Raw genomic sequence first — 15,725 nt, 5'->3', positions numbered from 1 at the left:
AGAATAGGAAGGGAAAGAGGAGAGGGGATAAAAGGTGGAAAAGGAGGAGTAGAGAGACAGAAAAAATGAGCAGGAGGTGAAGAGATGGTGAGGTGGAGTGGATTAAAGGAAAAGATAAAGTAGTGAAAGAGGGAGAGAAAAGGGGGAGGAAAATGTTGAGGTCAAAATAAGAATAAGAGGAGGAGTGAAAAGGAGAGTAAAGGCGAGAGTCGAGCAAGGAAATGTGTGGGAGAAGAGAAGGAAACAAGGAGACAGAAAAGGGGATGGTTTAAAAAGGGTAGAGGGAGAGGTGGAGAAAAAGAGAGGATGTAAAGTCAGAACAGGTGAGAGAGGGAGGAAAAGGTAAAAAGGTGATTCAGGGAAAACAGAGATGAAAAGACAACAGAGAGGAAGAGGAGAGGGATTCATAAATACATTAGTCTGTACACTGGTGAATGTATGTATGATTGTGTGTGTGTGTGTGTGTGTGTGTGTGTGTGTGTGTGTGTGTATGTGTGTGTGTGTGTGTGTGTGTGTGTGTGTGTGTGTGTGTGTGTGTGTGTTTCGCTGGCCGTCTGCCTAATCAGAGCAAAGCCTCGCTGAAGTCGGACTGTTTGATCTCAGCCCGTCACCAGCAGCTACGACAGATGGCTGTGACACACACACATGCACACACACACACACACACACACACACACACACACACACACACACACACACACACACACACACACACACACACACACACACACACACACACACACACACACACACACACACACACACACACACACTACAATCAGTATACCCACAGGTGGAATGAGCTGGTGATGTGTTCACTGACCGAGGGCCAATATTTAACCAGAACCAACTCCAGAGATCAGCCTCTCTGTGTGTGTCTCTGTGTGTGTGTGTGTGTGTGTGTGTGTGTGTGTGTGTGTGTGTGCGTGTGCGTGTGTGTGTGTGTGTGTGTGTGTGTGTGTGCGTGTGTGTGTGTGTGTTACCTTGCAGCAGGGAGGTTCCGGGTGCGATGCTCTCAGGTATGTTGTCTCTGGTGTAGATGGCGTGCAGGAACTCTGGCGTGCAGTCGTTTTCATCCGTTATAAGAACAACAACCTGCGGAGAACAAACCACTTCCTGTTTAGTTTCTGGTGCTTTTAACTGGTGATAAATATGTCGGGGTGAATCCTGTGAAACCGCGCCGACTCGAGCCATCAAAGAAGTGACTGAGGAAAATTCAAACACATGGCAGAGGAGAAACCTGCGCACCAAGTCGACTGGGCTAAAAAGCAGCTTAAAGCCCGCAGGCTGACATAAAAGCAAAAAGGTGAATCTAATTATTATTATTATCTAATTATACAAAGCAACACACCTAGTCAGCAAAGGAGGCGGGATGAAGGTTGATGCCCCTCCCCCTGATAGTGATATGTAAAAAGTGTTTTGTCGAAATACTCAAACATCTCAGCGACCTGATTCAGGTGAGAAGCCATCAACAAACACTTTTCTTAAAGGAGACATATTCTGAATAATCCTCTTCTACAGTCTGAACATCTATCTGTGAAACCTGAGAGTCTACTGACCCACAACATGTGAAATAAACCATCCAGTCCTTTGTTTGTGGTCTGCATAAGACTTACAACACAGAGAAAAATGCTCTGTTTCAAATGTGTTCTCTTTGTGATGTCACAGTGGGATTCTGGTAAAAAAAAAAATAAAAAAAAATTCCCTCCCCTCCCCTGGTATCTCCACCCATGGACTCCACCCCCAGACTAGAACAAAACTTTTGAGCAGGTCGGCCATTTTTATTCTCTCTACAGAGGAGTGATGTCTACTCGGGGGGGGGGGGGGGGGTCATTACATTTAAAGAGACACACACACCAAAACGGAGCGTTCTGAGAGAGCTGGTTTATACAGGGTCACAAACCTCCTCTGGTGCTTGATTCATATTATATTTTGACCAAAGCACAGATGTTTAATTTAGACCACAGGGGGACTGTTTGAAAAGCTGGAGGAGGGGACTGTTTGAAAAGGTGGAGGAGGAGGACTGTTTGAAAAGGTGGAGGAGGGGGCTGTTTGAAAAGGTGGAGGAGGGGGCTGTTTGAAAAGGTGGAGGAGGGGGATGATATGTCCTCTTTAAAGCATGCATGATGAGATCGGTTGTTAATCCTCAAACAAGAACAAAAAAACAAACAAAAGCGAGATTTCAACAGATTGAGAGATCTGCAATGTGGTCGACTGTTTGTTAGTAAATCTCTGACGCTGTCCGTGGTGCTGAATCAGCAGAAGGCTTTATATGACACTACAAACCCTGAAATCTCTTCATTGTTAAAATAAGTAAACAGAGCGAGAAGTAGAGATGTGTTACTGATAAAGTATGAGAGGAAAATAAATAAATAAATCTGCCTTTATTATTTGTGCTTTTGTACGTTTAGTTGAATCTGCTAAAAATACTCGTCCAATCCGAGCCTCATTAACAAAGTGCTTCAGAGGAAAGCTTGTTTACCCAATATCAACATTTTGTTCATTAAATAAATCCACTCACAGTGTTTGTTTGAATCCTCTGCATTAAGGCCGCTGTGTGTTACGTAAGGATAATTAAATAGTGCTGAACAAACGAGGCCTTGGAACAAAGAGAAAGAGGGATTCATGGAGGTGAAGTGTAAATAGTGAGAGGGGTAAATTAAACTTCTGTTTATTTCTGCAGAAACATTCAAAGAGTTCTGGATTCATGGTTAGTCAGGACTTAGAAACTGAGCAGCATTCAAGCTTGAAGAGCGGGTTGAACCTCCGGATGAAACTAATTACTGGAAAAAACAAAAACATCTACCTACAGGTACAAATAAAGTCACCTGAACCTGAACTGCATTTCTTTACATGTTTCCACAGTTTCTTGTTGAAGAGTTGGACATTAAAGTAAAAGCTGTGCTAACACCAAAAAGCTGCTGCTTGGGGCGCAGTGGTTGGTGGTCATCCAAGCGGGCGGCCAAGGTTCAAGTCCGACCTGTGGCTCCTTTCCCGCATGTCAGTCCCCTACCTCTCTCTCTCTCTCTCTCTCTCTCTCTCCCTGACTTAAGGATCTATCCACTGTCCTATCTCTCTAGTAAAGGCACAAAAAGCCCCCAAAAAACTTTTAAAAAATGTTTTTTTTAGAAAGGCTGCTGCTGGAGATAAACACAGAGGAGTTTAAAGTCCACAGATTTAACATATATATCTTTGATTGCACAGCTCTGGAGAACCCTCTATATTGTTATTACATACGTACCACTGTCATCACTGTTTCTGTAAACTTACACCTCTTACCTCCAGCAAGTATTTTTACATTCAGTTGACAAGCCTGAATAAATGTTGTATTTCATTTTATTTTTTTAATCAGTAAGAATGTTAAGTTAAATCCTTGATGTATAAATCTATTCTTATTCTTTTAAATATATATATTAAGTGCTTATTTATGTATCTATTCTTATATTGTTTTATTTGCTCTGATAACCTGCTGTTGTAACACCACAATTTACCAGTTTGGGATCAATAAAGTCATCACAGGTTACTCTGATAACATGATGGAGTAATATCTTGATAAATAAATTGTGCTGGCAGGTCGAGTCAGAATCAGCACGTTTATAACTTTAGATTGGAAAAGCTAAACGTGATGTGACGTTCCTGTTTTCCAAACTAACTCATGCAAACATGATGAAGACAAATGTCTCCTGCTGGAGGAGAGAAACCCATTTCTTTCTCTCCTTTAAACCTCCCCCGCCTCCTAAATCCTGAGCCGCCGCCGCCGCCGCCGCCACCCCGCTCCTGTCCAGTTCACCCAGTATCCCGAGCCACTGGAGCTTAAGCCAAAAAGCTATTTTCCATTCCCATAAAGTCTGATTTAAGTGGTGAAGCTGCCGCGCCGACCACCTGAGCACAGATTTCCTCGGCAGCCCTGAACCCTCGACACACCACCTGTTCGGTAATAAGAGCGGGGGGCAGCGGAGGGGCACGCTGAGGAGATTTAGATGCACGGCTGCTTCTGCAAACACCGACTGAATATTTAGAGGGCCGAGCCGAAAGAAAGGAGGAAAATCTGTTTGCTGTTTTCACCCCACAACAGACAGACTGGCAAATGTGTTTGTACGACTCGATATTAAAGATGCATTCAAGCAAGAAAAAAAATATAAAACAAACACAAATGAATCCTCTGACTGTGACTGGAAGATATTCAGTTTTCAATCTTTGATTCCCGACCTTATCCGAGTCAGTCCAGGGAAGGGGGGCGTGTGAGGAACACCTGCAGACCCTGACAGACGGTCTCTTTGTCTAACAGGTGTAGCTGCAGATCTGTTGATCTTCCAGCACCATCAGTTTGATATCGGTGGAGAAAAAACAATTATCTAGCGAGCTGCCAAACTGTGAACAACAAAACAGCATTGTAGATTCTGAGTTCAAATGTTAAGAGCGATGGAAACTGTCCAGACTTAAATATGACTTTACATCAGCTGATTGAGGGAGTTATGACCTGAGAGAAGACAACAGTCAGGTGAAGCTGAACGAGGTGTAAATAAAGAGTCTGCTGGGTGTGCAGTGAGGGGGGATGGATGTGGAGAGAGATCTGTTTCTGTTTCATCTTCCAACTATTGTTGTAAAACGGTCGTGAAATATATTTAATTTGTGTTTGTAATTGGTTTGTGCCTCTTTGTTTACACCTCGATTGTTGTTTGTTTTGATTGTTTTAGAATCAAAAAGAAATAATTTCAGTCCAAGACAAATCTCCCTGAAGTCATCTTGTATATGATCGTCTGGTATCGTCTGTATTCTATTTTATCTTATTGCATCGTCTGAAACGTATCGTAGCATATGCATTGTACGGTTTCATATTATTGGATCTAGAGAGGAGACAATGTCAGTAAATACAAACGAACAGCTTCATATGTAGTAGTTTATAGTATTGCATCGTATCATATCGAATCGTCTATTTTGTATCAAATCGTCAGTATCGTAGTGTATCGTTTAGTATCGACTGCGTTAAATGGATTCAGACAAGCTCAGTCGTATTTTTCTGAACCAGGAGAAATCTGTGAGAGGGCCTGGACGCTAGAACACAGTGCATTCTGGTTCCTGTAGTCACTGGGGACACGCTACACAAGCAGGAGAACTCAGCTGTCTCTGCTGGTTTCACATGCAGAGAATACGATGCTCTGATTGGATATCCACAAAACAGCCGTGTAGATTGTCTTTTAAGTGTGTATTTTGCAGCTGGAACACAAACACGAGGCTGCGGGGGAGATAGGGAAGTATAACGCTGTAACGGGGGGTGGTGGTGGGGGGGTCCAGGCTCAAAATGTCTGGAAAAGCTGAAGGCAACAGAAAGTGCAGAGCTGAAGCTCTCTAGAAACCTGGCTCACACATGTACACACAAATAAACAAACAAACACGTACACACACACACACACACACACACACACACACACACACACACACACACACACACACACACACACACACACACACACACACACACACACACACACACACTCTGGGCCTTTAGAGTGAATTAGCCAGCCGAGCTTATAGAGCAGCGAGGCCTTTAGGGGACGCTGGTAGTTTAGCAGCTATTCTCTGTCTGCTCCAACCATCTGGACTATAAGGGCAGGTAATAGTGGAATCCTCTGGTGTGTGTGTGTGTGTGTGTGTGTGTGTGTGTGTGTGTGTGTGTGTGTGTGTCTGTGTGTGTGTGTGTGTGTGTGTGTGTGTGTGTGTGTGTGTGTGTGTGTGTGTGTTAATGTGAACAGATGCTACTATCTCCTGTGTGAAGTCTTACGAGCCCTCTGTGAAAATGTGAGTCGAGGCCGAGCTGCCAGATTTCTGCACTTTAGTTTGTGCTCCTTCAGTTGAAGGGAAATTTAAATGTGTTCATACTTTGGGACTCATTTGAAATATTTTGGGTTTTAAATCACCAAAAAAAAAGTACAAAAAAGTTTGGAACTGCTGCAATCGATTTTAGTGAAGAGCGAGGAAACAGGACGTCACGGCTGCTTTTCCTTTACAGTGAACATGAATTTATGAAAACTTTACCAAAAGGGTTAGACCTTTTTTTTAAAGAGATACATCCATTCATTATCTTTTACCGCTTGTTCCCGTTCAGGGTCGTGGGGCCAATCCCAGCTGTCATTGGGCGAGAGGCGGGGCTACACCGGGGAATTGTCTGTACCTACAGTATGTATTTAGATTTAAGTGTACAGACATCATTTTCTTTATTCACTGTTCTCTGATCAGTCAGACCTGACACAGTTCAGCTAAAGGACAGCTTTACGTGTCGATGGTCTTCCTCTTTATCTGATGTTTGGTAGACTTAGTGTCTGCTCCAAATTGTCCTCGCCATCACAGATTAGTTCAGGTCAGTATGACATCAATAATGTATTTTCTGTATATGCAAAGCATTAGGGAGAGTTTGGGAGAATTGGCATGGCAGAACACCCAAAAGACAATAATAATAATAATAATAATAATAATAATAATAATAATAATACATTTAATTTGTAACACACTTTACATTTTTGCAAAAAAAATCTCAAAGTGCTTCAGAAATAAAAATCTAATTTCATCAACTAAGCAACTAAGGAAACTAAAAGCACAAGGTTTTTAGGGCCCTTTTTAAAAGCGTCAGCAGACTGTGGAGCCCTCAGCTGCTCAGGGAGAGCGTTCCTCAGACTGGGAGCAGAGGAGCAAGACGTGTTCTCTGACTCCATATCTCCTCCCAATTATTCTTCTATGTCTAAACTTTCTACCACTAAAGACGCATGAGTCTCCTGAATCTTTCTTGTGTGAAGTCAAGTTCTTAATAATTTCCTCACCAGCCAATCACAGAGCTGACATGTAGAGACAGACAGCCAGACACACTCACATTCAGAGAGTCAGCAGTTAACCTAACGAGCATGTGTTTGGACTGTGGGAGGAAGACGGAGAACCAGGAGAGAACCCACACATGAAGAACATGCAGACTCCTCACAGAGAGACTCCTGACAGACGGGGATTCAAACCAGGAACCTCCTCACAGAGAGACTCCTGTAGGACGGGGATTCAAACCAGGAACCTCCTCACAGAGAGACTCCTGACAGACGGGGATTCAAACCAGGAACCTCCTCACAGAGAGACTCCTGTAGGACGGGGATTCAAACCAGGAACCTCCTCACAGAGAGACTCCTGACAGACGGGGATTCAAACCAGGAACCTCCTCACAGAGAGACTCCCGTCAGACGGGGATTCAAACCAGGAACCTCCTCGCAGAGAGACTCCTGACAGACGGGGATTCAAACCAGGAACCTCCTCACAGAGAGACTCCCGTCAGACGGGGATTCAAACCAGGAACCTCCTCGCAGAGAGACTCCCGTCAGACGGGGATTCAAACCAGGAACCTCCTCGCAGAGAGACTCCTGACAGACGGGGATTCAAACCAGGAACCTCCTCACAGAGAGACTCCCGTCAGACGGGGATTCAAACCAGGAACCTCCTCACAGAGAGACTCCCATCAGACGGGGATTCAAACCAGGAACCTCCTCACAGAGAGACTCCCGACAGACGGGGATTCAAACCAGGAACCTCCTCACAGAGAGACTCCCGTCAGACGGGGATTCAAACCAGGAACCTCCTCGCAGAGAGACTCCCGTCAGACGGGGATTCAAACCAGGAACCTCCTCGCAGAGAGACTCCCGTCAGACGGGGATTCAAACCAGGAACCTCCTCACAGAGAGACTCCCGTCAGACGGGGATTCAAACCAGGAACCTCCTCACAGAGAGACTCCCGTCAGACGGGGATTCAAACCAGGAACCTCCTCACAGAGAGACTCCTGACAGACGGGGATTCAAACCAGGAACCTCCTCACAGAGAGACTCCTGACAGACGGGGATTCAAACCAGGAACCTCCTCACAGAGAGACTCCTGACAGACGGGGATTCAAACCAGGAACCTCCTCACTGTGAGGAGACAGAGCTAACCACTGCACTGCCATGCAGCCCTTTCTCGTCTATCTTTGTGAGGATCTTTTCTGTTAGACACTCAGAATAACAATCAGAGACAGTAAGTGACAAAATCATAAACGTCTAGTCGACGTTCCATCCTGTAAAGACGTCTCACATTTTGTGATCATTTTGTTTTTGGAAGAATTTTGTTTTGTAAATAGTTTAAACACAATTTTTTGTAAATATCTGTCACTGCATGTTGGGAGGCCGGCTAAAAATAAAACACATCATTTGCAGTCTTCGACTACGCCTGTGTTTTATGATTTTTGTGTGTTTTGAAAGAGAACCCCGTCACAAGTACCAGGAACTCATTTAAAGATGTTTTAAAGACGGGTACTTAAACCGTAACAACTCAAACTGCTGATCACACCCAGATCAGTTCTGATCACTCCTGTTTGTTTTTTTTTAACGCTCAGCTTTGATGTGTTGACTTTTCATCATGAGAGCTTCACAGGACGCTGGTTGGAGACGAGGCAAACCGGGCGCCGCGTGTTTAGTTTAGAGCATGCATAATGAACACACACACGCAGTATAAACAGTAAATGAAACAGTTGCATCACAGCGTCAGATACAGCGGCAGCACTTTCTCTCATTTTAAATTAATGAGTTTTCATCAGAGAGCGGCGTGGGGTGGTGGGGGGGGGGGGGGGGGGGAGTCAGTCCAACAGCTGTTAATGTGGATTTATTCTGTTTATCAGCAGAAGGCAAACATTAACTTTGTTTGGACAGATATAAACACACAGATTCTAAACTCGGGCGCCGTTGGTTGATGAGTGATTGTGCGCCTACCTCTGCCACGCCGCTGAGGCCGGTGTTGAGCTCGGAGGCGCGGACCTGCAGCGCGTGGAGGTTGTGTCCGCTCTCGTAGTCGACGGTCCTGGTGAGGCTGAGCGCTCCGCTCTCCTGGTTGATGCTGAACAGATTCCCGGGGTTCACCAGCAGCATGTAGGACAGACTCTTCTTCTGGAAGGAGACGGCCTGGACCTCGGCAACACTGAGACAGAGGAGAGGGGGCGGAGTTAGAGAGGAGGTACAGCAGCTTTAAAGTGTTGCAGAATACACATTTATCAAATTCCAGGTGTCTTAAAAGTGATGGAAAACATATCTGTCCAACCAACCGCCAAAGCATATAATCCAAAAAGGAGATGGCTGGCTTGAATTGCACCCAGGCTTCTCCGTTTCAGCACCATGGACAGAGACTCATAGCGCTTTGGAGAGTTACTGATCCTCTGATAAGAAAGTTTAAAAGAGTTTAATGGTCTCGATCTCTAAATTTAAGTCTTCTTGAATGCAACATGATGGCGATCTCATTTATGGTCAAATAGTTGGTAGAGCAGGGCAGGTTTTAATGTGTAGCGATCTCTTGGAGTTTCCCCAACACTGCCCTTCTCAAGCTCCTCCCTCTTGTCCAAATATAGTCATTTCAGGGTCTAAAAAAACAAGACGGCAAAGTTGCTGCTTGATTCACATTTAAAACTCTGCTGGTCGCTTAAAAAACAGGGGAAGAAACTTCCGCTTCTCGGGAGTGACCTAAATATCATCATCGTCGTCATTAATATCATCATCATACTCAGTCCCATCATCATCATCATTAAGTTAGTAGGTGTTCATGAAAGAGCTGGGTCTTTAGCTTTTTCTTAAAGGTGCAGAGGGACTCTGCAGATCACATGGAGTTTGGAAGTTCATTCCACCACCGGGGGGCGACAGAGGAGAAGAGTCTAGTCAGCGTCTTAGGACCCTGTTGTGAAGGTTGGATCAGACGCCTTTCACTGGCAGAGCGTAGTGGGGGGGGAGGGAGTGTAGACCTGGATCAGAGAGTCTAGGTATAGAAGGTGTTTTTTGAAGTTTTACTTTTTGGCTGTTTTGCTTTTATTGGATAAGACTGAAGAGAGACAGGAAGTGTTGGGAGGAGAGAGAGGGGGGATGAAAAGCAGCAAAGGGCCGAGGTCAGATTCAAACCCACGGTCGCTGCGATGAGGCTCTGATTTAGCCTCTGTTATGGCGGAGCTTTTTGTCTCTGTTTTTGTAAGCGAGCAGCAGGAAGGTTTTAAATCTGATGGGAGCCAGTGGAGGGAGATGAACTGTGTTTTAGATTCTTGATAAATTGGTCCTTCTGGTTATTTCAGGTAGAAGCAGTTTTGAATGTGATCTATGATGAGTCCATGAGAGGACGAGTCCAGATCAGGATTCTGATAGACCTGATCCCAGGTCAGCAGCTCCACATGTCTGTCTCCACACGGACTGAAGGAGAGCTGGTCAGCCGCCAAACGCTGCGTTCAAAGTCCTGAAGCTTCATGGTTTATTCTGTACTCACAAACCATCACAAGCTGCTTAATCAATTTGAATAAAACACACACACACACACACACACACACACACACACACACACACACACACACACACACACACACACACACACACACACACACACACAGGGGGTGGCATGGATACTTGGATATTAATACAATGTGCTTTACGCCAACAGCCCGGAGCGACACACACACACTCATACACACACACACACACACACACACACACACACACACACACACACACACACACACACACACACACCCTTCATGTTTATCCAGTCCTCGCTTTTAATAAATATTTGAATTTGCCACACTTTCAGATTCTCAGCCTCAGGCCACACTCATGCATCTGGGTCCTCTTCATCCCTCATCCTGTCCTCCCCCCCCCCCCCCCCCCCCCCCTCCTCCCCCCTCCTCCTCTACCCCCTCCCCATCTCATCCCTTCTCCGTCTTTCTCCTCGTACCTCCACCTCTCCTCTCTCCCACCGTCCTCCCTATTCTCCTCCCTTCTTCTTCTTCTTTTGTCTCGCTCTACAGGGCTCATCTTTTCACGCATCACATGGCATGCAAAGCCAAAGAGGTGGCTCCGGGAACACACACACACACACACACACACACACACACACACACACACACACACACACACACACACACACACACACACACACACACACACACACACACACACACACACACACTCACACACACACACACACACACACACACACTCACACACGCTTGTGGTGCCATTTCCACACTCAGTATCCGAGGCAGTGGAATGTAAATGATGTTTCTGTAAATATGGAGGACACAAGGGGACACAGAGTGCAGAGAAAAATACACAAATATTTACCCTGACACATCACTAATATTTCACTTTTTGATGATATCTTGTATTTCTCTGAGTCCTTTTTTGAGAATTTGAGCCAAATAATCTAATTTAAGTACAAAATAAATGAAGCTCATCTAAACATCCATCCCTTCCTATCTGACAGGTGTCTGGACTCACGGTTGTCCCACAGCGGTGTTCTCCGGTACGTTCAGGGTGTAGGTGGAGTTGGTGAACTGAGGCGGACGATAACCTGCCAGGATGGAAACCGCAGCCGGAGAGCCTTTACGACCTCGCCCGTCCACCGCCTGCACCTGCAGCAGGTACTCCTTACTGGGCGTCAGAGGTCGTCCCGTTGTCCTGATCTCACCTGAGCGGCGGTCCACCTCGAAGCACTCCTCCCCTCCTGGAAGGAAACAAATCAAGAGGATCAAAAATAACACCTGTTGGTTTGACCTGATAACTGCTCTCGTATCTGGCAAACCGAGGGGCGTCCAAAACGAACCAGAATCTAAAGTTAGAAGGAGGACATACTGGCTGCTGCATTGTTGTCAGAGAAACCATTCTCCAACATGTCCTGCAGGATTAATCTCAACTAAGTTTTCTATAAAAGCAAATGTTCTTTTTTCCATTTGTTTCTTTTACCGAGAAGAACAATGGTGCCTTTTTTATTGTATTTTTTTTGCATCCTTAAAACACATAAAATTACACCAAGATTGTTCAAGCAAAGCAAATATTTTGAATTTGGACTGCAGTACCAATTTTAAACACTGGGTGTCAAAACCCAACTATCGATCATATAAAGAATGTAGCAACAGTGTGATTATTATTGAATAAATAAAGCCACATGGTAGTTTAGATCCAGGTGAAAGAGTTGGAAGATAATCAAGAAAGAAGACGAGATTAAAAACAGAAAAACATTTGGATGAAATAAAGCGAGAGAGAGAGAGAGAGACACGGGGGTGTTATGTTAGGATGGGTTGATGAGAGAAGCATGAAAAGAGAAATCAAGGAGAACTGGAATCCCCAGCTGTTGACCAGAGGGCTGAAAACCAGCAGCAGCTGCAGCCGACCTGTCAATCATCTCCTCCTCGTCTGTCTGCTCTGACGACAGTCGATCTGGTTCAGAGATCTCTCAGAGGTCACTTTAATCGTCCCAGCTGCACAAACTGGAACTTTTCATTTCTAATAGTTTAGACTTCAAACCGGAGCTGGAGTCAGACTTTGGGGAGTGTTTAGTTTCTTTTGTTTTCTGAGTGTTTGACTTTGAATATCAGCCTCATGTTTCAACAGAAGAGGAGCTAATGTTAGCTTAGCATAAACTGGTCGTTTCTCTAGAAGTTACATTAATGTTGTCACAACGGTATCATGTAAAATAATTCTTTTTTTAATAATTGTCTGCTCTGTGATTGGCTGTTGAACAGTCCAGGCTGTAACCCCGCCTCTCGCCCAATGACAGCTGGGACGAGTTCCAGCCCTCGACTACCTCGAGTGGGAAAAGTGGTCAAAGATAATGGATGGACTATTGATATTATTTAACTTAAAGGGAGGGAGGAGAGCGAGGAATGTTTCAACTGCATTCATTTATTAAGTTACCAATGAACGTCTATGCGCAATTGAGACAGCGTGCAGGAGTTTGCTCACAATTTTTGGTCATTATGATAAAAATTAATTATATATTAATATTAATATTCATGCCTGGGATGTATATTTGTTCTTTGGTATCATGACAGGTATTGCTATCATTGGGATTGTTTCAGGACCTCCCGTTCTGAGGAGCGGCCCGCCCAGAGGACACCAGCCTCCACACGTGTGACCCGACCGCCGCGCCATCAAGCGCCTCAAACCTGAACAAAGACGGCCTCCTCGTCCACTGTCCCCTCGCTCTGTAATGTAGGTTACTTAAAGTGAGTGAAATCACATTAATGCTTCTAATTGGCTTCACGCACACTTCCTGAATAGATCTCCATATTGGCATGATATTAAAAACATTCTGAATGTAAATGATGGGATTACTCTCCGGTACACATGTAGTCACAGAACGCCAACGGGAAGCGAGGAGCTGTTAATATTAAAGCATTAGAAATTAGCTCTTAAAATATCTCTCCTCCTCTTCTCCTGTAAAATAATAAAAAAAAGAAACAAATCCACAGCCACCGGCGCCCATCCGCCCACCCGCCCACCCGCCGCCTCTCCAGAGACTTTCCTATTATTCCCGACTCTGGGAGCTTTTCTTCGCCCCCAGGGAGCGATTAACAGCGCGGCTCCGTTGCCGTTTATGTGCGTTTTTCTCTCCCTCTCTCACTTGACGGTAATTGAAATTCAACAAGTCAAAATTTTTATTTATAAATCGCTCCTTTTGAACAAAAACAGGTTTGTCACAGAGCGCCTGGTGGGAGAGGCGGCGGCGGCGGACCTGATTAGAGACGGAGGCAGGAGATGAGAGCGTGACAGCGTTTAGGAAGAAAAACGGACAGAAGAAGAAGAAGAAGAAGAAGAAGAAGAAGAAGAAGAAGAAGAAGAAGGAGGGCGGGTCGCTGTAGGAAAAACATTTTTACATAATCTGCAAAAATCAAAAGAGAGGTGAATCTGGATTCTCAAAACATCTTTAGGATACATTTTAAACTTTACTGAACGATCTTTAAAACATCACAACAGAACAGTTTCTACTCCCTATTAGGACTCAGGGGTCTGAAACCAGTAAAGTCTATAAATATTAAATCAAAGTCAGGGTTGGTCATTTCCTCCAGATCCACTTTTTTAGATTTTGGTGTAAATTGTCTTTAGGTCCTGACAGACATTAATAACTCAGGTTCTCTGAAAAAGGAACAAAGAAAATCCATCATCTGTATCAGTTTGTAAACCTGTAAAAACTTTGACCAATGTCTGCCACGAGGTACCAATCTGATGAACCAATCAGACGCCTCCCTGTCTCCCTGCTCGCTCTCTACCCCTGGTGTGCGCGAGCTCACACTCAAAGCATGAGCTGAGGTCTGCTTCTGGAGCGACGGCGCTCGTGCATGTAAGTGAGGGGGCGTGGCTTTAGAGGGAGCACAGAGGGGGGGGGGGGGTGGGTGCAGACGGAGCACTGAGGGAATGCTACTTTCAAAAAACTACCAACCCCGCCTTTAAAGCCAACTCACCGTCCAGAAGGAAGTACTGGACCTGTCCCAGCGTCCCGTCTCGTTGCCGTGCCGACAGTCGGTACACCACAGACCCAGCCGAGGCGTCTGGACCCACAGCGCTCAGGTAAGGGGAGGGGAACATGGACCACTGCAGGTCGGCCTGACTGGGCATGCTCAGAGTCAGCCTGCACAGGTACCACTCTTCACCTGCAGGACGGAGAAGAGGAGGAAACGTTAGGGACCGTTACACAAAAAGACAAAGTTAACAAAACCTTTGAGGGCAAATCTAGTCCTGAGACCAACAAGAAAGAGTTTCTAAGTGACCCTTAATCAGAAAAGGAGCATGAGGAGTCTGCTGCTTCTATCCGTCACCCTGGACATAATAATAATGTTCTTTATTTTTCATGGACATCACAGACACTTTGAACCAGATGCATTGTTTAAGTGTTTTAGCAAGCATGCTGGTTCTCAACACCTGTCCACAGGAGGCTTTAGAAAGGAAAACAATCTGCAACATGTGTAATCTAGTCTAGTCTAGTAAGCTAATGTCACTTTTCTAAACTCTGGCCTGAAAGCGGAGCAGCTCTCAGTCCAAGGAGAGAGATCACATCTCAACACGCTCATTTCTCACTTCTACAATTCTCTTATCAGACTCTTTTATCCAAAGCGACGTACATCAGAGAGTAAGAACAACACAAGCAAGGATCTAGAAAAAAGGGAACAATGTCAGTAAGAGCAAACGATCAGCTTTGAGTCTGATTGGACACACAGGTGCTGACAGGAAGTGACCAGAGGCAAAGCACAACATTGAGGGCAGTTCTTGAGAGCTCTAATCAGTATAGAAACCATCTTATAAGTCGTCGTTATCAAACAAAAACCATCGTCATGACCATCATCATCATCAATAATATGGAGACCATCATCATTAAGTTAGTAGGTATTCATGAAAGAGCTGGGTCTTTAGCTTTTTCTTAAAGGTGCAATAAGTATCAGAACTGAAGTCGTATCTTAACTTGCGGTGCAGTAAGATCAGGTTATAAAATGTAATTTTACACATCAGTGTTCTTCAGTTGTTGTAGATCTGTGTGTTGTTTTGTGTATTTTAGGTTCTGCTTCATTCGGTTAGCTTGCGCAGTAACAGGTTTGCTATTGTTGTCTTTTCTGTAGCTTTGTAGTGACGCCGCTTGTTAGCTAAGCTAGCGCCGCTTGTTCAAGACGGCGGCATGAAAGCGGAGTTCGCTCTCAGCCAAAGGGGGAACAGCCGACATCTTTTGCAAACACAACTCGTCGTGTTTTTTTCTTGTCTTTCATCCCCGCCGAGCGGCTCGGGGAAGGCGAGGAGCGAAGGAGTGACGGGCAGGAAGAGAGAGGAGAGCAAGAGGGCTCCTCCAAAATAAAACAACAAAACTTTTCAGAAGATCACACGCTAACATCCACACAGCAGGAACGTCCCCATCCACTGACTCAAACACACACACA

General features: G+C 45.0%; 1 protein-coding gene across 1 annotated transcript in view; it reads right to left on the bottom strand.

The window, feature by feature from the left end:
• si:dkey-22o22.2 (putative neural-cadherin 2) overlaps positions 1–15,725 on the bottom strand; it is a 146,776-nt gene that overhangs the window by 68,036 nt on the left and 63,015 nt on the right. The window contains exons 2-5 of the mRNA XM_061049385.1: positions 14,265–14,453; positions 11,302–11,527; positions 8,770–8,974; positions 788–1,095 (exon numbers count right to left, since the gene is read on the bottom strand). Coding sequence (XP_060905368.1) covers positions 788–1,095; positions 8,770–8,974; positions 11,302–11,527; positions 14,265–14,453 — 928 coding nt within the window. The remainder of the gene's footprint in view (positions 1–787; positions 1,096–8,769; positions 8,975–11,301; positions 11,528–14,264; positions 14,454–15,725) is intronic.

The sequence above is a fragment of the Labrus mixtus genome, chromosome 11 (genome assembly GCF_963584025.1).
Source record: "Labrus mixtus chromosome 11, fLabMix1.1, whole genome shotgun sequence".
Lineage (NCBI taxonomy): Eukaryota > Metazoa > Chordata > Actinopteri > Labriformes > Labridae > Labrus > Labrus mixtus.
Note: the sequence above shows the minus strand (reverse complement) of the source record. Positions and strands in the feature narration are given on the sequence as shown.